General features: G+C 43.1%; 2 protein-coding genes and 1 long non-coding RNA gene across 7 annotated transcripts in view; 1 reads left to right on the top strand and 2 right to left on the bottom strand.

The window, feature by feature from the left end:
- LOC115644953 (serine/threonine-protein kinase 31-like) overlaps positions 1 to 675 on the bottom strand; it is a 51,373-nt gene extending 50,698 nt beyond the window's left edge. Inside the window, exon 1 of the mRNA XM_030549381.1 lies at positions 655 to 675. The gene's annotated coding sequence lies outside the window, so the exon portion shown is untranslated. The remainder of the gene's footprint in view (positions 1 to 654) is intronic.
- A 3,333-nt stretch (positions 676 to 4,008) lies between these two features.
- On the top strand, positions 4,009 to 23,656 carry LOC115645737. The gene is made up of 4 exons (XR_003998809.1): positions 4,009 to 4,019; positions 20,007 to 20,010; positions 21,478 to 21,483; positions 23,567 to 23,656. It is a non-coding gene; the product is annotated as an uncharacterized LOC115645737 (long non-coding RNA).
- Positions 9,162 to 23,905, bottom strand: part of FAM221A (family with sequence similarity 221 member A) — a 38,453-nt gene continuing 23,709 nt past the window's right edge. For 3 of the 5 annotated variants that reach the window (XM_030550776.1, XM_030550777.1, XM_030550779.1), the window contains exons 5-7: positions 20,568 to 20,678; positions 19,738 to 19,826; positions 9,162 to 10,726 (exon numbers count right to left, since the gene is read on the bottom strand). In XM_030550776.1, the coding sequence (XP_030406636.1) occupies positions 10,664 to 10,726; positions 19,738 to 19,826; positions 20,568 to 20,678 (263 nt within the window). In that variant the 3' untranslated portion in view covers positions 9,162 to 10,663. Of the gene's footprint in view, positions 10,727 to 12,027; positions 13,544 to 19,737; positions 19,827 to 20,567; positions 20,679 to 23,905 lie in introns of those variants that run through there. The other 2 variants (XM_030550780.1, XM_030550778.1) reach the window with 2 other exon arrangements.

Genomic DNA, 23,905 nt, shown 5'->3' with positions numbered 1-23,905 from the left:
TTTTCCTCTTGTGCCTCCATCTGACTATGGCAGCTCCACCAGTACAAGATCCTAGCTTACTTAGCATGGTTTACAGCAATGCAGTTTACCATGATCTGAAACCAACTGGTTTTTACATGGAGTTCCTCTAGCTGCCCTTACTGGAAAGGGCCCCTGTAGCCTAGTTTTTAAGCTCTTGCAGCTTAGGTGACCAGACAGCAAATGTGAAAAATCAAGCTGGAGATGGGGCGCAATAAGAGCCTATATAAGAAAAAGACACCAAAATCAGGACATCTGGCCACCCCACTTGCAGGGGGCCTGGCTCCCAGTACTCATGCAAGCAGCACTGCAAAAAGGAGTCCCCACTGCTGCCCTTCACACCAACCCCAGGGGACGCACCAAACCAAGCGGGCGCAGGCCAACGGGAGGAAGCATTCCGTGGCCTTAGACCACCCCTGCCCCGCCACATATTGCACCCGATCCCCGGAGACAGCGGCCAGGATTAACCCCGGGAGCGCAGCACCGGTCCCGGCACCAAGGAGCCAGCCAAGGGCTGCAGGTCTCGGACCCGGTTACCCGCAGCGAGCGCTCGCCGTACTGCGAGTCCCCCTGCCCGCGCACGTGCTGCAACCTCCAGAGGCTGCAGGCCCGAGAGGAGGACACGCGCCCACCTACCCCGTGAGTTAGGGCGGGAACCCGCCGCACCCCGCCCTGCGCATGCGCACGGAAACCCGGCCACGCCACGCAGGTGCCCGCTCTCTCGAGGCGCGTGAAGCGGCGCGCGCGTCCCGGGCTTGTGACGCTGCCACGCCTCGTGCGGCTGCGGGGCAAGAGGCGAGTTCGCCTCGCTGCCTTCAGTGGATCAGCGCCTCAGCCTCTGCCGCAGGCCTCTGGGCTAGCGGGGGGGAGGGACAGAGACCAGGGGATGGTTATTCCTCCCCCCCCCCCGACACTGCTGCCCTGCATCGCCTTGGCTTCTGCCCACCCGGTTCGCCAGCGCATGGCAGCCTCCCTTACAAGTCTCGTTCCTGCAGTATCACTTCCCAGCACCTGCTCCCCAGCTCACCCTTCGGCAGGTGCCTGGGTCTCTCTTAGCCCACCCCTGGCGTGTCCCTTACAGAAGATGCTTTTTCCTATTTGAAAGTTTTTGCTTTAATGTGGTGTTACATCTGCTTAATGTAGGGTAGCCAACCCTCTGAGATTGTCCTGGAGTCTCCAGGAATTAAAGTGTGCATAATTAAATTTTTAATCAAAGACTGTATGGGGATGAGATCTCCAGGAAAACCTCCAGCCAAAAAAATAATACTTAGCCCTAATACTTCACCCTGGGTGTGACATGAAAGGCGCTGTGGTAGACACACTGCCTTGCACTCACAATCATGAGCGATGAAATGTAACTGCCATGTTTATGTTGTGGATGTTTTTGTGAAAAATACAGCATTATTTTACTGGACCAGAAGAACAACTGCTGCTAGTAGACAGAAATGTTATCTCCTCTTCAGGGAGACAATATGCTTTTTCTTTTCTCTTTTGGTTCTTTCCCCTCCCTGCTTCTACCCCATAAACCAAAACTGTGCTTCATGTAACTAACACAGCTGTGCCAATTATTCACCCTATTAATTTGCTGGTACATTGTAACCAGCTCCACTTCACTTTGATTGCAAGCCCATCAAGAAAGGGATTGTTTCTTTTCTATGTTTGTACAGCACCTAGCACAAGAGACTGAGCACAACCATAACATAAATATTAATTGCAACTACTCTGTTAAAAGTTCCCACCACCGCCTATGTTCTTTTATTTTAAAAGACAAATATTAAGACTCAGACCTCAGAAATTCATCACTATCTTAACATGTCTCATCCTGATTGCATACAGGAAAAGAACCCCTGGACAATACTGTAATGAGAAGATCATGGAAATCTCTAATCATGTAAAAACTCAGATGACCAAACAGGACCCAATACAGGTTGATGATTTGGTTCCCATTTTTGGAATATGAATAAAATAACAGAAGAAGTCAGACTCCTAGATAAATAAAAGTTTCTTGTACATTCTTGTCCAGATAACATATTAATGTGTGTTGCTCTTATCTCTGATTTCTCTTGTACTAGCTGTGAAATGATTATTTTATACACTTAGTTAATCTACAATTGTGCTGCTTTGTTATCATCTATCATTTTTTAAAAATAATTAACATTAAAAAAGAATGGACAGGCACTAGTAAGTCTGAAATCAGTTAGTGCAGAACATGGGAGGCTCTGTGGTTCCTGAATTCTGAAGATGGCTTTTTTTCTTTTTAAGTTGTGACTATATGCTAGAAGATGACCTGTCTCCAGAATAGGTTGTCCTGTTCCACAGCCAGTGTCTGCATACAGCTATCCAGCATATGTGCTTTGGCAGACTATGGATATTTTTTAGTGGAAAAGACCTCATTGTTAGCATGGCTGTACTGATTTGTTTAAAAACGGGTCGCTTAGTCACACTTTAGATCGGGGTGGCAACCTTTCAGAAGTGGTGTGCCGAGTCTTATTCACTCTAATTTAAGGTTTTGCATGCCAGTAATAAATTTTAACGTTTTTAGAAGGTCTCTTTCTGTAAGTCTATAATATATAATTAAACTATTATTGTATGTAAAGTAAATAAGGTTTTTAAAATGTTTAGGAAGCATCATTTAAAATTAAATTAAAATGCAGAGCCCCCCTGACCAGCGGCCAGGACCCGAGCAGTGTGAATGCTACTGAAAATCAGCTCACCTGCTGCCTTTGGCACACGTGCCATAGGTTGGCTACCCCTAATTTAGATATATAGATACCTTATAAAGTCTTTGAAATTAAACTACTGGAATTCAGTCTTGTATTGAACAATGTTCTAACAATGATGTAAAATTTAGAACTCTATTTCTATGCTACCGAACAATCTCTTCCAAGCAACCAGTTATTTTTCAGATGAGACATTCCAGGAACTCTAAACACACATAGACCCCAATTCTCCAGACAATTACACATGCACAACTTGCCTTTAAAAATGGACAGTTTAAATTAAAAAAAAAATTGTGACTAGATATCTCTACTTGAGGTGAGATTGCATACTTACTCATCCTACATTTTAAAAAAATCCCTGAGATAGCTTTTGGAGTGTGAATACTTACATATATTGGTTAAAAGTCATCACAGCAGTGGTGATTTTACCCTATTTATAGCATAATAAAGGCAAAAGTTTTTATTTTATTCAAAAGAAAACTATTTGAAAAATCTTCTTCAGGGCTGTGAAATGTATTGAATAGCACCACTCCAGGATAGCAAGTCACCTCTCCCATTCCAGATTCCTTTGAATTAATCACAAACTTTTAAGAAGTCCATCTGAATAACAGAGGAATTCACAATAGTACACGAATTAGTACATTAAATTGCATAAAGAACTCATGTAGCTGGTCTGGCAACTTTGCAGTGCACTGGGTGAGTTCCAGTGAGATTAAGGGCATGTGTAAACAACAAATTTAAGTCAACTTAAGTTATGTTGAAGTGAACCCACCAACATAATTAAACCACTGGTGTCAAGAATCAGAGAAGTAGCCGTGTTAGTTTGGATCTGTAAAAACAGCAAAGAATCCTGTGGCACCTTATAGACTAACAGACATTTTGGAGCATGAGCTTTCGTGGGTGAATACCGTCACATACATCTGACAAAGTGGGTATTCACCCACGAAAGCTCATGCTCCAAAATGTCTGTTAAACCACTGGTGCATGTCCACACTATGTTCCTTGTGTCAGTGAACCACATCCACATTAGCAGCACTTATGAACATAAGAACGGCCATACTGGGTCAGACTCCACAATGACTCCAAGATCTCTTTCTTGAGTGGTAACAGCTAATTTAGACCACATCATTTTACATGTATAGTTGGGATTATATTTTCCAATATGCATTCCCTTGCATTTATCAACATTGAATTTCATCTGCCATTTTGTTGCCCAGTCACCCAGTTTTGAGAGATCCTTTTGTAGCTCTTCACAGTCTGCTTGGGACTTAACTATCTTGAGTAGTTTTGTATTATCTGCAAATTTTGCCAGCTCACTGTTTACCCCTTTTTTCAGATAATTTATGAATATGTTAAATAGGACTGGTCCCAGTATTGACCCCTAACAGTCACCACTATTTACCTCTCTCCATTCTGAAAGCTGACCATTTATTCCTACCCTTTGTTCCCTATCTTTTAACCAGTTACCAATCCATGAGAGGACCTTCCCTCCTATCCCATGACAGCTTAGTGCTTAAGAGCCTTTGGTGAGGGACTTTGTCAAAGGCTTTCTGAAAATCTAAATATACTATATCCACTGGACCCCCTTGGCCACATGCTTGTTGACCCCTGTCATGGTATTCTATCCCCAAGCTGAACCTTAGAGTCCAAAAAATGGGGTACCAGCATGAATTCCTCTAAGCTTAATTACCAGCTTAGATCTGATACACTGCCACCACCCAAAAATATATAGTGTTTTGGGGCACTCTGGTCCCCCCAAAAACCTTTCTTGGGGACCCCAAGACCCAAATTCCTTGAGTCTTACAACAAAGGGGAATAAACCATTTCCCCCCCTTCTCCTTTCTTCCTCCTAGATCTTTCCTGCCCTGGATACACTAGGAGATCACCATGATTCAAACTTCTTGAATCACAACACAGAGAAATCAGGTTTTTTCCCCCTTCTCTCTCCTTCCCAGGCGTTCCCTCCCTGGGCTATCCTGGAGAGATAGTCAGATTCAAGCTCCGTGAATCTAAAACAAAGGATTCCACCCTTCTCCCCTTCCTTCTCCTTCCCTGTTAAGTACAGACTCAATTCCCTTGAGCCTCAACAAGGGGAAAAAATCAAACAGATCTTAAAAAGCAAAACTTTTAATAAAAAGAAAGAAAAAAAGTAAAAGTTGTCTCTGTAATTTAGATGGTAAAAGTTACAGGGACTTTCAGCTTATAGACACTAGAGAGAAGCCCCCCCCAGCAAAATACAATTTAAAATATTTCCAGCAAACTACACATTTGCAAATACAGAAAACAATCAAAAGACTATAACCACCTTTCCTACTTAATACTCACTATTCTGAATATATAAGAGACTGTAGCAGGGAGATTGGCAAGAAACCTGGTTGCACGTCTAGTCCCTTTCAAGACCCAGAGAGAACAAAGCAAAACCCAAAAAACACAAAGGCTTCCCTCCACCGAGATTTGAAAGTATCTTGTTTTCTGATTGGTCCTCTGGTCAGGTGTTTTTGGTTCCGTTTGTTAACCCTTTACAGGTAAAAGAGACATTAACCCTTAAAAGCAGCAAAGAATCCTGTCGCACCTTATAGACTAACAGACGTTTTGGAGCATGAGCTTTCGTAACAGACTAACATCTGTTAGTCTATAAGGTGCCACAGGATTCTTTGCTGCTTTTACAGATCCAGACTAACACGGCTACCCTCTGATAATTAACCCTTAACTATCTGTCTATGACAACCCCTTCAAATAATTCTATTAGATTGGTGAGACGTGATTTCCCTTTATAAAAATCATGTTGACTCTTTCCCAACAAGTTATATTCATCTATGTGTCTGACAATTTTGTTCTTTACTATAGTTTCAACCAGTTTACCCAATACTGAAGTCAGGCTTACCAGCCTGCAATTGCTGGGAACATCTCTGGGGCCCTTTTTAAAAATTGGCATCACATTAGCTATGCTCCGTAACATAAGTTGCTTTGACACAGAGAATAGTGCACCGTGGGTAGCTATCCCACTGTGCATCTGGCCATTATCTGTTGCAAGGTGTTCTGGGCAGGGCTAGCAATGCCTCATGGGAGCAGGCTGAGTGTCCCCTGATGCAGCTTTCACCATCCCATCATTCCATGGGCTTTCTAGTACATTTCACATCGCTTTTCAACAGCCCCAGTAAACTGCCCACCTGCCATCTCTGTCAGAAAACATGGATCCTGCACTGCTCTCCAGTATTGTGATGAGCATTACAAACACAACACACCTGATCCTGCAGTATTTCATGATCAGAAATTGTAATAATGATAACACCATGATGTCCTGCTATGTGCCATGAACAGAAACAATTCAAGATTGCTGTTGGCATTCACGGAGCAGCTGCACACAATGGACCTCAGTACTGGGCTTGAGAAACAAGCACTAAGTGGTGGGATTGTATTATTATGCAAGTATGGGATGATGAGTAGTGGCTACAAAACTTTCATATGCGGAAAGCCACCTTCCTGGAACCTTGTGTGGCACTCACCCCAGCCCTCCAGCACTGTGACACCAAAATGAGAGCAGCACTAACAGTGGAGAAGAGAGTGGCGATTGCTGTGTGGAAGCTGGCAAAACCAGACTGCTACTGATCAGCTGCGAATCAGTTTGGAGTAAGGAGATCCAGCACTGATGTTGCAATGATGCAAGTGTGCAGGGCCATTAATCTTCTCTTGCAATCAAGGACTGTGACTCTGGGCAATGTGTGCGAAACAGTGGATGGTTTTGCAGCAATGGGATTCCCTAACTACAGTGGGGCGATAGATGGCATGCATATCCCCATCAATGACGGGGGATATATTGCAACAGAGTGCATCAACAGAAAGGGCCACTTTTCTATGGTTTTGCCAGCACTAATGGATCATCAGGGTCATTTCACCGACATCAACGCAGGGAAGGTGCATGACACATGCATCTTTAGGAACACAGATCTGTACAGAAAGCTGCAAGCAGGGACTTTCTTTCCAGACCAGTGGATTACCACTGGGGATGTGGAAATTCCAATAGTGATCCTGGGAGACACAGCCTATCCCTTGTTCCCATGGCCCCTCAAGCCTTTCACTAGCCACCTTCACAGCAGCAAGGAGCACTTCAACATTAGGCTCAGCAGGTGCAGAATTTCTGTTGAATGTGCTTTTGGCCGCTTAAAGGGGTGCTGGTGCTGTCTCCTCAGCAAGTTAGACCTCAGCGAGGAAAATATCCCCATGGTTATAGCTGCCTACTGTGCCCTTCAAAATATATATGAATCAAAGGGGAGAAGTTTCCCTGGGGTGGAGCGTGGCAGTGGAGTGGCTGTCTGCTGCTTTTGAGAAGCCAGATACCAGGGCTGTAAGAGGGGCTCTATGGAGAGCTATTTGGATCAGGGAGGCTTTGAAGGAACATTTTAACAGAGAGCCACAGTAACATGTACTGCGGTAATGTGTTTAGCCTTTTTTTTTTAACCTTGGTATGAACCTTATAATAATTAGTGTGTGTGCACCAGGTGCCGCGAATTGTATGGTCCTGTGGTGCCCATGCTACACCAATATGAGAGCACAGGGACCTGACTCCACCGAAGTTTGGGGCCAGGTCTCTCATCTGGCCCCGCCTGCTGCCCCGGCACACCTCCCCCAAAGCATCCCCCCAGCCCCACCTTCCACCCCCAGGAGATTTAAAGCAGCTCGGGGCCCCTGCTGCCACCACAAGCACGGCAGGGATAAGGCAGCCTCTTGCCTGCCCACTTTGCTTCTGGAAGCATCCCCCCAGCCCCACCTTCCACCCCCAGGAGATTTAAAGCAGCTTGGGGCCCCTGCTGCCACCACAAGCACGGCAGGGCTAAGGCAGCCTTTTGCCTGCCCACTTTGCTTCTGGAAGCGGCTGACGCATCCCCGACGCCCCTGGGGGCGGGAGGCAGTTTCTCTGCACGCTGTCCCTGCCCCCAGTACCGACTCTGCCAACTACACCCAATGGGAGCTGCGGGCGGTGCCTGTGGGCAGCGGCGGGCAGACTCCCCTCCCTCCCCCCGCCTAGGAGCTGCTGCCAGAGGGGGGTGCAGGTCACTTTCGGGAGCCACCGGAGGTAAGCATTGCACCCCTCACCCTTTCCTGCACTCCAACCGCCTGCCCCAGACCAGAGCCCACACCCCAAGACCCTCCCAGATCCCATCCCCCACACCCCTCCCCACTCCCCAACTGCCTGCCCCAGCCCAGAGCATGCACCCTAACTCCCTCCCAGAGCCCACACCCTCTCCTGCACCCCAAATCCCCACCCTAGCCCAGAGTCCACACCCCAACTCCTTCCAAGAGCCCATCCCCTGCACCTGCTACTGCATCCCAACCCTCAGCCCCAGCCCAGGGCCCACAACCAATGTAATTTGTGTCAGTCAAAGGTTGTAGTATAGACAGGGCCTTACAAAGAGCTCTTCTTCAGGTTTGTGAAAGTACTCAGAATGTCAAAGAACAGGAGTGCTTGTGGAACCTTAGAGACTAACAAATTTATTTGAGCATAAGCTTTCATGGGCTATAGCCCACTTCATCGGATGCATAGAATGGAACATATAGTGAGAAGATATATATACATACAGAGAACATGAAAAGGTGGGAGTTTCCCTACCCACTCTAACAAGCTGATTAATTAGGATGAGCTATTATCAGCAGGAGAAAAAAAATACTTTTGTAGTGATAAACAAGATATCCCATTTGAGACAGTTTGACAAGAAGGTGTGAGGATACTTAACATGGGTAAACAGATTGTGTGTGTGTAATGGCTCAGCCATTCCCAGTCTCTATTTAAATCTAAATTGATGGTATCTGCTTTGCATATTAATTCAAGTTCAGCAGTTTCTCATTGAAGTCTGTTTTTGAAGCTTTTCTGTTACAAAATTGCCATCTTGAAGTCTGTTATTGAGTGACCAGAGAGGCTGAAATGTTCTCCTATTGGTTTTTTAATGTTATGATTCCTGATGTCAGATTTGTGTCCATTTATTCTTTTGCATAGAGACTGTCCGATTTGGCCAATGTCAAAGCGAGATACAAAGTGGAACAGATTGTTTAGCATAAGTAGGTAACACATATTGTAAGAAACCATTCAAGGTGAAGTGGCCAGTTAACAAAAAAAGGGTGTGTTAGGGGAGTTAGTGGCTTGCAGAGTGTTGTAATAAGCCATAAATCCAGTGGTTTTATTAAATCTATGATTTTTAGTGTTTAGTAGAGTTATTAATTTAAGCTTCCAGACTCATCTTTTGAAGGTACACTCCCCCTTTTTTTATTCTATGACTGCAGGGGTGTTAACAAGACACTTTGAATGGTCTCTTACAGTATGCATTAATAACTTGCTAAACAGTCTATTCCACTTTCTATTTAACTCTGATATTGAGTACCTTTCCCAGATGTGAAGAGCTCTCTGTAAGGGTGAAAATTTGTCTCTTTCACCACCATAAGTTGGTTCAATAAAAGATATTACCTCCCCCCCTTGTGTCTCTAATATCCTGGGACCCACATAGCTACAACATTGCAAAGGATAAGAGAGACATTTAAAAATGGCAACAGAAGACCCAATTAGGCCTTGTCTACACTTTTTTCACACCCTTGGGCGAGAAAGTTTCAGCGCTATAAAATGGCAGTGTAGACAGTACACCAGCACTGGGTGCTGTGCTCCCAGCACTAGTAGCTACTCTCCTAGTGGGGATGGTTTTTTTACAGCGCTGGGAGAGCTAATTTGTATTTGATTAGTTGGCAGGAGTATGATGGTCATTTTGGGGAGGCTGTAGGACATAAAGTCTCAAGGAGGATAATAGTGGTGTAGACAAAGGTCAGGAAAGAACACAGAGGTGAGTGTATTAGAAGGATACAAAACAGGCATGAAGGGAAGCAGAATTAGCTGAATGCAGAGCCTGAGGTGAGAGAAGGATATATGTTGGCATGGACAGAGCTTGCAGAAGCTTGAGGGTGAGGAAAATCAATTTGAATTTGATGTGGAAGATATGAAGAGAGCAGTGTCTGTGTCTTTTAAGAACATATTAAAACTCCAGTGTTAAACATTTTATTAAAGTGAATGTTTAAAATGAAATATACACGAGTTAAGAGGGAAGGTACTGTACATCTGGGGTCAGGCTTTGGTTATGGGGGGTTACAAATATTGTTTGCAAGGATGAAAAGATACATACATATTGCACGACCTGCACAGATCCAGACTGGGGTGCAAGGATTTTTAAAGTGTCAGTGGATAAGTGGGCTTGGGTACACCACCCATGGAACGAATAAGGAGTCCAAGTCAGTATCGGTGTAGTGGATAAGTACATGAGTGGGGGTGTGTCCCTTGGTTTGTCAGGGAAGGAAGTGGGTTATTTCCCTGGTCTGCAGTCTCAGTTACTCAGTGTGGTATTGATGGTGTCCTAAAACTATGGAACGCTTCACGAATTTGCGTGTCATCCTTACGCGTACTACAACCCCAGTGAGTAGAAAGTTAGGAACAAGAACTCTAAATCCACATATAAAGAAGCAAGTACATAATGGAAGTCTGAGGATATGATGTGGTGTCTAATGTATATTTTACCTGCTGTCCTAAGGCTCTGATTCAGCAAAGCACTTAAACGTGTTTGCTAGATCAAAGCCTAAATGAAAAATTCTAGAAGTCTCTAAAAACCATCATTTTCCACTACATATGACACATCTTCTACAACAAAGGTGAGATCCATGCAGCAATATTTGAGAGCTTAGATAGTATGTCAAGCTGCTTTAATAAAAAGTAATAATTTTATTTCAAAGAACCAGAATCACCAAGTATTTTTAAATGAATGTCATCAATACTTTAATATAGCAGTGTTAATATTGAGAAACTAGAAAATAGGTGTGTGCAATAAATACTATGAAAATACCCTTAAATATAATGATAATTCTCTATTACAAAAACTCCTTTGTTTCATTAATCTTCATGGATTCTTTGATAGCAGCAGGCCTTTAACTTTCTGTTTAGCAGCCTTCTCCTTTTTCAGCTGTAATAAAGAAAAACAGCAATGGTCCGAGCACTAGTGTCAACAAATGAACAATGCAGTACTAATTAAACTACTACTTTATAACAGAAATCTAGGTACTGGCCCTCAACACCACAGTACCTCACAAATATGAGTTTATCCTCATACCCATGAGATGAAGAGGAATTCTATTAACACCATTTCACTGATGTGGAACACAGACCAAAAGACTAACTAGTATGTTCAAGGTCACAAAGAAGGTCTAGGGAGCTCTCCTGAGTTCTTGGTTGGTGCTTTAACCACAAGATCATTCTTCCTCCCAATTGATTTTCCCTTCACTAGTTTCTTACTGCATGCTTTGATTTATCAAAATATGTAACTGACTACCATTTTTATTGTGGATTTATATTCATCCCATTGCAATTTCAGTGTGGCAACTCCTTCAATTACTTTGAAGGATAATAAATAATTACTTTAACTATTCCATAGCTTTGGGAGTCAGTAATTGGTCTACAGCACTCACAGGAGTGTGATTCAAGGGTACATTAAACATTATTTTGAATAATTGTATTGAGAAGGTGTGTGGATCTATAGTGTATCAATGTTCACTGCACTGCCTTGAGAGACAGGGGAAAAAAAGAAATCAAAGAGAGGCTGCTGCGCTTTGGCCAGAGCTCTGGCCGAGAGAGCGGGGCCATGAGGCTGTCGCACTCCAGACGGAGCTCTGGCCGGGAAAGCAGGGCCGTGGGGCTTGCCATGCTCTGGCCGGCACTCTGGAGAGGGGAGAAGGGCCGCAGAAGACCCTGGCAGCCAGAGTGAGTAAAAAAAATTAAAAAGGCGCCTAAGGCGCAGGGCCCGATTCCAGGGAATTGGGCGAATCGGCCTAAAGCTGGCCCTGGGGCAATGGTTCTCAGCCGGGGTATGTATATCCCTTGAGGTATGCAGAGGTATTCCAGGGGGACTCATCTAGATATTTGTCTACTTTTACAACAGGCTACAAAAAAAAGCACTAGTAAAGTCAGTACAGACTAAAATTTCATAGACACTATATTATTTATACTGCTTTATATACTATACATTGAAATGTAAGTACAATATTTATATTCCAATTTATTTTATAATTATAAGGTAAAAATAAGAAAGTAAGCAATTTTTCAGCAATAGTGTGCTGTGACACATTTGTATTTTTATGTCTGATTTTGTAAGCACGTAGTTTTTAAGTGAGGTGAAACTCAGGGGTATGCAAGACAGATCAGACACCTGAAAAGGGTACAGTGGCCTGAAAAGGTTGAGAGCCACTGTTATAGGGTCCCTGGGCTGGAATCCGGAGTAGAGAGTGGGCCTGGGTTCCTCTTCCAGCCATTGGAGACACCAGCCAGACAGCTGGTCTGGAAGGACTTTGATTTCCCTGGAAGGGAAGGACCTCAGTGACCTGCCTGGAGGACCCAGCCACGAACAGGAAGCTGCAGCTCGGAGAGCAAGATGGGCTGCAGAGTGAAAGAGACAACAGGCAGAGATACTGCCAGAGGAGAGCAGCACCTGGCAAGAACTAATCCCTCGAGCTGCCATCAGGAAGTGCCACGTGGGGTGAGTGCACCCCATGACACAACCAGACACAGCTTAAAGTGTTACTTGTGGTGACTGCTGTGATGTGAGGGCTCAGTATCAGCAAAGAATTCAAGAGTACTCCTAAACTACAGACTGAATTGACCAATTGTGGCTATGAACCTTCAGCCAAAGAACATGGCATAGTAGCTGCAAACACCTCAAAATACTTCCCTCTGCCTACCAGCATCATCTCTGTTTTGCTCAGACTCAGCTTCAGCCAGCTGTTTTTCATCTATTAACTGATCTTGTCTAACCACTGGGCCATCTTGGTGGGAGTGGTGTGGTCGTATGTGATGAAGGATAGGTAGAGCTGTGTGTCACCTGCATATTGCTGGAACTTGAGTCCATGTCATCTGACCAGTTCACCTAGTGGTTGCATGAGATATTGAAAAAGATCAGAGAGAGCACTGATCCTTGTGGGACTCAAACCACTTTAGTGCATTGCCCTGGACTCCTGTTTCTCTCAGGTGAGACGGCAGTACCTCATGGTCAACAGTGTTAAATGCTGCAATGGATGAAAAGTGATGTCTGTCTTCTATCACTGACAGCAGATGATCATCCATCAATGCTACTAATCCAGTTTCAGTTCTGTGTTCTGGCCTGAATCCAGATTGTGCCAGGTCTAGAGTGTTAGCTTCTGTTAGATGAATTTGTAGTTGGGCCCTTTGCTAGTTTCTCTGAGTTTGCTCAGGAACGGAAGGATTGACGCTATGTGATAGTTGGCTAGTAGTGGGTTGGCCAGCATGGGTTTCTTCAATGTTGGTCAGACTATTCTGTATTTGAAGGAGGAAGGGAAGATTCCTTCTCTGAAAGAGGCTGTGATGCTAGTAAACCAAGTGCCAGTTCTTGCAGAGTCTGTAGATGTCAGCTGAGTACTGAGAAATTCATAGCTGGAAACCAGACCAGCTCACTGGTATGCTAAGATTGTTCTAGATAGGTGTTGGACTTGTAAGGATGTGTTTAGATGCTTTAAAATGACTAAGTTGCTGCATGCATTAACATTACAATTGTAATGTCTATACACCATCCTACAAGGTAAAATATAAGTTTGTTTATAACTTTAAAAATGACTGCTCTGAACTTGTGAACTCACATGGGAAGAGTGGCTCCCCCAGCTCATCCAGGAGGGCTATCAAAGTTGTGGGTCATTGTAGGACAAAAGCTTTGTTGATTACCCCATCCACCCAGGGAGAAGCACATGCAGAACGCCTCATCCCATGAGTTAGAATGCTGCAAGAGGGAAATAAAGATAGTTGACATGGAACCATAGGCCAAACTCTTTTGTGTATACATGTTACTTGCTTTAACATGTAAATAATTCTCTCATTTCTTTTTCCTAGTTAATAAATCCTCTGTTAATTTAGTATGGGATTAACTACCAGCATTGTCTTTGGTGTGAGATCTAAGGTACAAATTGATTTGGGGTAAGTGACTGCTTGCAACCTAAATGTTTTACGATTTCTGGTGTAAGTGACCATTTATCACTAAATCCAGCTTGCCTGCGTGGCAAGACAGATTGGCAAGCCCAAGGGCATGGTCTGTGACTCCATGGTAAGACTGTTACAGTGATCGAGGAGTTCACATTTGTTACTGGATTGTTAAAATCTAATTATAATACATACCACTAGTTTGGGATATCTGCCCTGCTTTTGTCAGTTTGTCTGCCCTGAGGCTGGCACTCGGTCGTATACCACTCTAGACAGCATGACCGAAGCACTGGCTATTTCACTCAGGAGTGGCACTAGTTGTGAATCTGACCTATGCCCTTCATGGCTTGTGAAAGAGTGATGAACAAGTCTTGGATCAGGACTCCTTTAGGCTGTCCAGAACTTCTTGATGAGTCAATTTACTGAATTCTGAGAATGCAGCTGGTTCTTGATTAGTGAGTGCAGGCAGAGCAGATGCATGCTGTTTGAGAAGACTTCCTGAATGTGTGTGATCTTTTCAGTGAAGTAGGATGATAGTTTTTTTGTAGTGCTTGGTGTTCTTGGCTCTGATACAGATTGTAGGCATTCAGGATTGGAGGAATTTACCCCTTGGGGTGGGATTTGGCAGCCTCAAAGAAAGCTGGTAGGAAGGCTCTCTCGGCTTGTAATGCAGCCTCAGTATAGGCTTTGAGGAATTTGTTTCATCGTGTTGGAATCAGTCTTTGTATTCTGCCATCAGCACTTGAGTTTCCACCCTCTCTCTTCATCCGGCACAGGGTGTCATAAAATCAAGATAATCTGTGTGGGCAATAGGGAGAAGAGGCTATTTGGGGGCAAATATGTCAATGGCGGAGGCCAGTGTAGAGTGATAATGATTGACCAGGTCCTTGATTCCTCACCCCGTGGGCGGGGTGCTGTTATCCTTTAGCAGGCTTTGGAATTTGTTGGAGTACGATTTAGCTATGTGGGTAAGGCCCTGAATTTTCTGTTTTTGTTTCAAATTTCCTGGAAATTTATCAATGTTTATTACAAAAAATCAGGGCTGCCCGGGGGGGGGGCAAGTGGGGCAATTTGCCCCAGGCCCGCACAAGAATATAGTATTCTATAGTATTGCAACTTTTTTTATAGAAGGAGCCCCCGAAATTGCTTTGCCCCAGGCCCCCTGAATCCTCTGGGTGGCCCTGCAAAAAAATGGGTGAAAATCAGTGCAAAAAATGAATTTGCTGTTTTCTCTGTAAATATCTCTCTCCTCTTCTCTCCTGTTTTTGTGTTTTTAACATCCAAAACAGTCCTTATGTTTTGAAACATAGTCAAATACAATTTCTCATTTTTGACTAATTTTGGCATGAAAAGTAGTTCACTGACTTAGTTGCTTTGAATGCTATAAACATCCATGCTATCTGTAGAACAGGTAATATGTATGTGATGAGTGTGGGATTGACAGCAGTATATACATCAGCACTCAAGTCATTCCAGTACTTCTGATCCATCCCCTCCATTCTGGAAAAGGAGACGGTGGATCAGAAACCAGGGCCACCCAGGTTACCGAGCCACCACCTCACCTTCCAGAGAGGAGAGCTGGGAAGTTCTGGCCCTTCCAATATTTAGGGAGGGATTGCTTTTGTAAAACCCAAAATTTTTTGGTAAAAACTGAAACCAAAAGGCCAGAGATGACCTATGAAAGTCCTAAGGAGACAAGAGAGGTGATGAGTTTTGAGGGGGTTGTATCTGTGGCCTTGTTAGTATCAATACAAAAATCTTCCAGGACAAGTAGTCTGGGGTATTTCACCACCACTGCCAACCACATGCCAGTGAGCTCCTTCATGAACCCTTTTCTGCAGTGGTTGTAAATCAGCATAAAATCTATACATACACACACTCTCTCTGCTCTGGTTTTGACTGTCAGATGAATGAATTCAAATGAAGTTGTCTTATCTGAGGCTCCTCGCTTGCATTTGACATTTGCAAAGAAAATGAATGGAGTACCAACTGGCTTTTTGTCCTTTCTAGGTCAGGGGTGTACCAAGTATCCTGGGAGAATGCTGTTGGCTAGTACAGGACTTGCTCTGTAATCCAGCCAGGTCTTGGTGAAGCAGGCTATATCAGGTGCCTCATCACTGATGAGGTAATGTACTGTTTGTCAGCCCTGGTCTACACGACAAGTTTAGGTCAAATTTAGCAGCCTTAGATCGATTTAACCCTGCACCCGTCCACACGACGAAGCCATTTTTGTCGACTTAAAGGGCTCTTAAAATCGATTTCTGTACTCGTCCCTGATGAGGGGATTAGCGCTGAAATTGACCCTGCTGGGTCGAATTTGAGGTAGTGTGGATGCAATTTGACAGTATTGGCCTCCAGGAGCTATTCCAAAGTGCTCCATTGTAACCGCTCGGGACAGCACTCTCAACTCAGATGCACTGGCCAGGTAGACAGGAAAAGCCCCTCAAACTTTTGAATTTCATTTCCTGTTTGGCCAGCGTAGCGAGCTGATCAGCACAGGTGACCATGCAGAGCTCATCAGCACAGGTGACCATGGAGTCCCAGAATCGCAAAAGAGCTCCAGCATGGACTGAATGGGAGGTACTGCATCTGATTGCTGTATGGTGAGATGAATCCGCCCTATCTGAACTCCGTTTCAAAAGACAAAATTCTGGAGTATTTGAAAAAATCTCCAAGGGCATGAAGGACAGAGGTTATAACAGGGACCTGGAGCAGTGCCGCATGAAGCCTACCAAAGAACCAGAGAGGCAAATGGCCACTCCACATCAGAGATGCCATTTCTATGATGAGCTGCATGCCATTCTAGGGGGTGCCCCTACAACTACCCCACTCCTGTGCTTCCCTCCTCCCCCACCCCTTCTGGGCTTCCTTGGCAGTTATCCTCCCATTTGTGTGACGAATTAATAAAAAATGCATACATTTGAAACAAGAATGACTTTATTGCCTCTGCAAGTGGAGATCAAAGTTGGGAGGGGCGGGCGGTTGGCTTACAGGGAAGTATAGTGAACCAAGGGGGTGGGTTTTCATCAAGGAGAAACAAACAGAACTTTCACACCGTAGCCTGGCCAGTCATGAAACTGGTTTTCAAAACTTCTCTGATGCGCAGCGCGCCCTGCTGTTCTCTTCTAACCGCCTTGGTGTCTGGCTGCGCATAATCAGTGGCCAGACAATTTGCTTCAACCTCCCACCCCGCCATAAACATCTCCTCCTTACTCTCACAGATACTGCGGAGCACACAGCAAGCAGTAATAATAATGGGAATATTGGTTTTGCTGAGGTCTAACTGAGCCAGTAAACTGAGTCAGCGAGCTTTTAAATGTTCAAAGGTACATTATACCACGATTATGCACTTGCTCAGCCTATAGTTGAACTGCTCCTTACTACTGTCCAGGCTTCATGAGCCATGGGAGCAAGGGGTAGGCTGAGGTAGGTGCGACCGTGCGGTGCTGCCTACTGGGAGAGCAGCCTGAGGCATAAGCCTCCAGCTGGCATGATATTCCAGGCAGGACTTAATCTCCATTAGACAAAACTTAAAGAAGAGAATGACCTGGAGTCATTCCCATTTTTGTCCAAGTGCCCCTAACCAACTTCACCAAGGCTGGCCAGGAGCACCCACATCTGACCAGGTGCCCCCGACCAACCTAACTGAGGTCGCCCAGGAGCACCCACAGGACGATGACGGTTAGCAGTTGTATGGTACCGTCTGCCATCTGCAAGGCAAGGCAAGAGGATGCTGCTGTGCACTGCAGTACTGCGTCTGCCAGCACTACCCAGGAGACATACGGTGAAAGTGAGCTGAGTGGGCTCCATACTTGCCGTGCTATGTTGTCTGCATGGGTAACCCAGGAAAAAAGGCGAGAAACGATTTTTTGCCATTGCTTTTACAGAGGGAGGGAAGGACAGAGGCCTGACGACAAGTACCCAGAACCACCCGCGACAATGTTTTTACACCATCAGGCATTGGGAGCTCAACCCAGAATTTCAATGGGCAGTGGAGACTGCGGGAACTGTGGGATAGCTACCACAGTGCAACACTCCGAAAGTCGCCACTAGCCTCGGTACTGTGGACGCACACCGCCGACTTAATGCGGTCAGTGGGGACACACAATCGACTGTATAAAATCGATTTCTAAAAGATCAACTTCTATTAAATCGACCTAATTTCGTACTGCAGACATACCCTTGTGGCAGGTCTTGCATTGATCAACATCAGCTTCAGTTTGTGATGCCTTGTGCTGTCTGTTTCTGGCCTGTGGACTATGTATTGGACCTGTGCAGCATACAGGTGTGTTATGTCTCAAATCTAGCTTCTTATTTTTGCTTTCCTGTTTTCTTGGACAGGTTCTCCCAATTTGAACTGTGATAGGTAACGAAGTAAATGTTGCCATGGGATGTTCCAAGTGAAGGAACAGTTTTCTGGTTCACCAGTTGCCACAGGAAAGACAGATCTGTTGGATATATTTTGGAACTGTAACTTGGCTGAGTCCTGGAAAGGGATAGAGCTGGAGCAGAGTGTTCCTGGAACAGTGGTGGGTATGCTAGAAGCATGGAGGCATAACAGGAATGGAAAATGTAATAAATGACAATAATAGGACTGAGTCCCGTAAGAGGAAGTGTCAATGCCATCAGATATCCATTTCCTTGAAATCAACTGTCTGTGTTGTAATGACACCCCTGTTGCTCTTACCTGCTTTGGGAGGGAGATGTAGAGGATGAGAAATAACACTTACCTTTTAGTCTTGTCTGCGTAAGAGCTGAAAAGTGGCCTCCTGGCCAGCATGTGGAGAAGTGTCTAGAGGAGCTGGGATGGGGCTCCTTCCTTTTAAAAGAACAAAGCCCTTAGGCTGCCTTATTCCTGGTGATGGTTCCTGAGCTGAGGGAGGGATTGGGAGAGGAGTCACAGCCTCACTTTAATCTTTTGAAAATTAAAGGAAATTTTCTGAAAGTAGTAAGTGATCGAAGGTACTCCCCTGCTGTTTCTGCTGGTACTGGTGTGTGAGGGGCCAGCTAGAGATGGACCTCGCTGCTGCCATGGTGGTGGATCCCCATTGGGAAGATGGAGAAGATTGACAAAAAAGTGAGTAAGGCACTCTGCAAAGACGTACAAGCTTAAAGTTATGCACATGGGTAAGTAGTCCTATTGTGGGACTACTCATGTGCTCAAAAAAAAGCACATGCCTCAGTCTTAGCAGGATTGAATCAAATATCTGAAATTCTTTCAGCCTCTTCACCAAGGAAAAGAAAATACTGGAAAAAGTTTTGAGACTTAGTAGAAATGCTATATCTATAAACTATTACATTTGCAAAATTTGTAGCACATTTCTTCTTTATTTTTGTAATGTTTCTCAAGAAAAGATTCAGAGTTTCAAAGACCAGTTCTGACAGAAAAAAACACCACCTGATGCAAAAAACAAGCATAACATTAGGCTTTATTAAAACTAGTTAAGTGAAATATTATTTTATAGAGGAATTGGTAAATGTGTAGAATTCACTTCTGGCTAAGATGGTGGAATAAAGTAATACTGAGTTAAACCAGAATCTGAATGACTACATATAAATTAAAGCGATATTAAGAAGTTTTGTGCCTGAGAGTAGCAGTTCATGCTTTCCTGAGTATCTGAAGGGGGTTTGTTTGTTTTTACACAGTTTCTCCTAGTTGCCCAAAACAATTACTGAGTTTTTTCTTTCTGTGATTGTTTGGTATTTTGGTGCAATTTTGCTTTTGCTTTCTTCTGGCCAAAGCAAGTTAAGTTTTTAAATTAAATCTGCCTGATCTAGGTAGGAAGATCACTGAACTATTCCAGATATGATTGGCCTATGGACCTACACTATTAGGTCACTATATTGTAACCCTCATTTTGAAATGCTAATACATTTTTTCAGGATCTGAATAGCAGTTAAAACAATGTGAACCATTGTAGGCAAGTTCAATTTTAACTTTACTCACCTTATTTTTAAGGAACATGTTTGTATTAAGCTCTAAATACAATGACTTACCCGTTCCTGGTACTGTTTTTCAAAGTAAGCCATGTCATCTTCTTCAGAACTCCTTAAATTAGAAACTTGCTTTGCTGCACTAGAACCACCTGAAAAAAAACCCAAAACAAATGTCTATTTAAAATACTTGTTTTATTGATTTCAAATCAGTTTGGAAAAATATTTTCAAATAAATTTCAGTCTGCACAAGGGAGAAGTGCCCTATTTTACTTAAAAGCAATATCTTCAGCCAAGTAAGCAGCACTGTTAACTAGGTCTGGAATGAAAAGACTGGTAGATTCTCTGAGAGGCCTCAGAGAAGCTACATTGTGACTACCATCTTACTAACCACGGCACATAATTGGGCAGAAGTGACCTCACAGCTATGTCCATATAGGGAGAAACCAGTTGCACAATATTACACTGAGTAAATACATATAAAGTGTGTGTTCAGACAATGATCTCTTACTGGGAAACAAAAACGGAGAGATGGTACTCCAGTGAATAGGTGATTCCATTACTAAAGAAGGAAACAGGTGCAGGGGGAGGGCATCAAAATCAAGAAAATCTAGTTTCATATTAAACTAACGGGAGAGAGATTTTCTAAAACAACAATGAAAAAACCTTTCTGTTTTGAAAATCTTGATTACAGAAAAAGTTTGTATATTAATTACACACATCCCTCTTAGAGGAAATAATCTTAAATACTCACTTTAGTTTTGAACTCTAATGTACACCTTTAAGCTTTCCTTAACTCATCAAAAAGTCAACAGTATACAGTGCCTTTATACTGAGTGAGTATAATAATACACCATAATTAAAAAAAAATGGTCAGTTCATTTCATTACCACCTGTTAATTGTGAGCTGGCTTGTGCAGAACTGGAGGGGCCTTGGAATGCTTTTAGAAATGGATGGTCCATGCTACTACTAGGTGACTCTAGAAATTCAGCAGAGGGTGCCCCTAATAGAAAGCATATTGGAAAAAAATTAGCTTCACAAGAAGTGTTAGGAGTCATACATAATGGAAACCAAATATACCTATCACCTAAAATAAATAATGCTGATATGTAGTAAACCACATGAAAAAATTACACATTGTGTATCATCCAGAATACTAGAAGAAAATAAGTGTGGTAAAAGAACCAAAGTATAGCTTGAAAAGAAATGAAATGGCTGAGCTCTTCTCTTCCTGTTGCTGTGACTGTACTAATTGACTGTTAGCCATCCAACTACACTGCAGAAAGATCGTGGAGACCAGACCCAGAATTTAAAATATAATTAAATACCAACAGTATTTCAAAATAAAGACTCCTACATTCAAAACTATATTACAGGAGAATAGAGAGAATCAGAGGTTCTCTAAGAACCAGTGGTGTAAGATAACAACCCAGTTCTACATCTGTCCAATTTTATATACTGAGTATTAATTGTAGATTTGTAACAAATAAGCTTGAAATCCCACTATGAATTGTGCCTTACACTGGAAAAAAAAATCATTCATCTGAATAACTTGGTAAACTGGGTTCATTCAAATAACACGCATTTCAGTATGGCCAAATGCAAAATCGGACATCTAAAGAACAAAGAATTAGATCACACATGCAGGATAGGGGACTGTATCTTGGAAAGAAGTGCTTCTGACAAGGACTTATAGTTATGTGTTAGATAACCAAGTGGCACATGAGACCCCAATACAACTCTGTGGCTAAGAGGGCCAACTCAGTTCTTGAATATATAAGCAGCAGACTATCAAGTAGAAGTTTTCAGTGTCTTCACTGAATGTCAATGTCATTCAACCAGAATGTACTCTTCTGGATACAGAAATTAATGAATGAATTTCATAGGATCACAGAACTGGAAGGGACCTCAAAGTCATCTAGTCCAGTCCCCGGCACTCAAGACAAGACTAAGTATTATCTAGACCATCCATCCAACCTGCCTCAAAAATCCCCAATGATGGAGATTCCACAACCTCCCTAGGCAATTTATTCCAGTGCTTAACCACTCTGACAGTTAGGTAGTTTTTCCTAATGTCCAACCTAAACTGCCCTTGCTGCAATTTAAGCCCACTGCTTCTTGTCCTATCCTCAGAGGTTAAGAAGAACAATTTTTCTCCCTCCTCCTTGTAACAACTTTTTATGTACTTGAAAACTGTTATCATGTCCCCTCTTAGTCTTCTCTTCTCCAGACTAAACAAACCCAGTTTTTTCAATCTTCCCTCATAGGTCATGTTTTCTAGACCTTTAATCATTTTTGTTGCTCTTCTCTGGACTTTCTCCAATTTGTCCACATTTTTCCTGAAATGTGGCACCCAGCACTGGACACAATACTCCAGCTGAGATCTAATCAGCGCAGAGTAGAGCAGAAGAATTACTTCTCATGTCTTGCTTACAACACTCCTGCTAATACATCCAAGAATGTTTGCCTTTTTTGCAACAGCATTACATTGTTGACTCATATTTAGCTTGTGATCCACTATGACCCCCCAGATCCCTTTCCGCAGTACTCCTTCCTAGGCAGTCATGTCCCATTTTGTATGTGTGCAACTGATTGTTCCTTCCTAAGTGGAGTACTTTGCATTTGTCCTTATTGAATTTCATCCTATTTACTTCAGACCACTTCTTCAGTTTGTCCAGATCATTTTGAATTTTAATCCTATCCTCCAAAGCACTTGCAACCCCTCCCAGCTTGGTATAGTCCGCAAACTTTGTAAGTGTACTCTGTATGCCATTATCTAAATAATTGATGAAGATATTGAACAGAACTAGACCCAGAACCAATCCCTGCGGGACCCCACTCGTTATGTCCTTACAGCATGACTGTGTCCCACTGATAACTACTCTGGGAAGGATTTTCCAACCAGTTCCACACTCACCTTATAGTAGCTCCATCTAGGTTGTATTTCCCTAGTTTGTTTATGAGAAGGCCATGTGAGACAGTATCAAAAGCTTTACTAAAGTCAAGATAGACCACATCTACCGCTTCACCCCTCCAGCCACAAGGCTTGTTACCCTGTCAAAGAAGACTATCAGGTTGGTTTGACATGATTTGTTCTTGACAAATCCATGCTGACTGTTATATTGCTTAATTATTTGCTTCATCATATTTCCAGGTATAGAAGTTAAGCTGACTGATCTGTAAATCCCCAGGTTGTCCTTATTTCCCTTTTTATAGATGGGTACTATATTTGCCCTTTTCCAGCCTTCTGGAATGTCTCCTGTCTTCCATGACTTCTCAAAGATAATTGCTAATGGCTCAGATATGTCCTCAATCAACTCCTTGAGTATTCTAAGATGCATTTCATGAGGCCCTGGTGATTTGAAGACATTTAACTTGTCTAAGTAATTTTTTGACTTGTTCTTTACCTATTTTAGACTCTGATCCTACCTCATTTTCATTGGCATTCACTGTTAGCCATCCAATCACCACCAATCTTCTTGGTGAAAACCGAAACAAAGAAGTCATTAAGCACCTCTGCAATTTCCACATTTTCTGTTATTGTCTTTCCCCCCTCATTGAGTAATGGGCTACTCTGTCCTTGGTCTTCCTCTTTCTTCTAATGTATTTGTAGAGTGTTTTCTTGTTTCCTTTTATGTCTCTAGCTAGTTTGATCTCGTTTTGTGCCTTGGCTTTTCTAATTTTGTCCCTACATACTTGTGTTGTTTATATTCATCCTTTGTAATTTGACTGAGTTTCCACTTTCTGTAAGTCTCTTTTTTGAGTTTTAGATCATTGAAGATCTCCTGATTAAGCCAGGGTGGTCTATTGCCATACTTTCTATCTTTCCTATGCAGTTGGATAGTTTGCTCTTGTGCCCTTAACAAAGTCTCTTTGAAAAACTGCCAACAGTCTTACACTTGCTTCCCATGGAATTTTACCTACCAACTCCCTGAGTTTGCTAAAGTCTGCCTTCTTGAAATCCATTGTCTTTATTGTGCCATTCTCTCTCCTACTATTCCTTAGAATCATGAACTGTATCATTTCATGATCACTTTCACCCAAGTTGCCTTCCACTTTCAAATTCTCAACAAGTTCCTCCCTATTTGTCAAAATCAAATATAGAACAGCCTCGCCTGCAGTAGCCTTCTTCACCTTCTGAAATAAAAAAATGTTTCCAGTACATTCCAAGAACTTGTTGGATAATCTATGCCCTGCTGTTGTTTTCTCAACAGATGTCTGGGTATAGAA

This window comes from Gopherus evgoodei, chromosome 2 (genome assembly GCF_007399415.2).
Source record: "Gopherus evgoodei ecotype Sinaloan lineage chromosome 2, rGopEvg1_v1.p, whole genome shotgun sequence".
Classification (NCBI taxonomy): domain Eukaryota; kingdom Metazoa; phylum Chordata; order Testudines; family Testudinidae; genus Gopherus; species Gopherus evgoodei.
The sequence above is the reverse complement of the archived record's forward strand: the minus strand, read 5'-3'. Positions and strand labels throughout refer to the sequence as shown.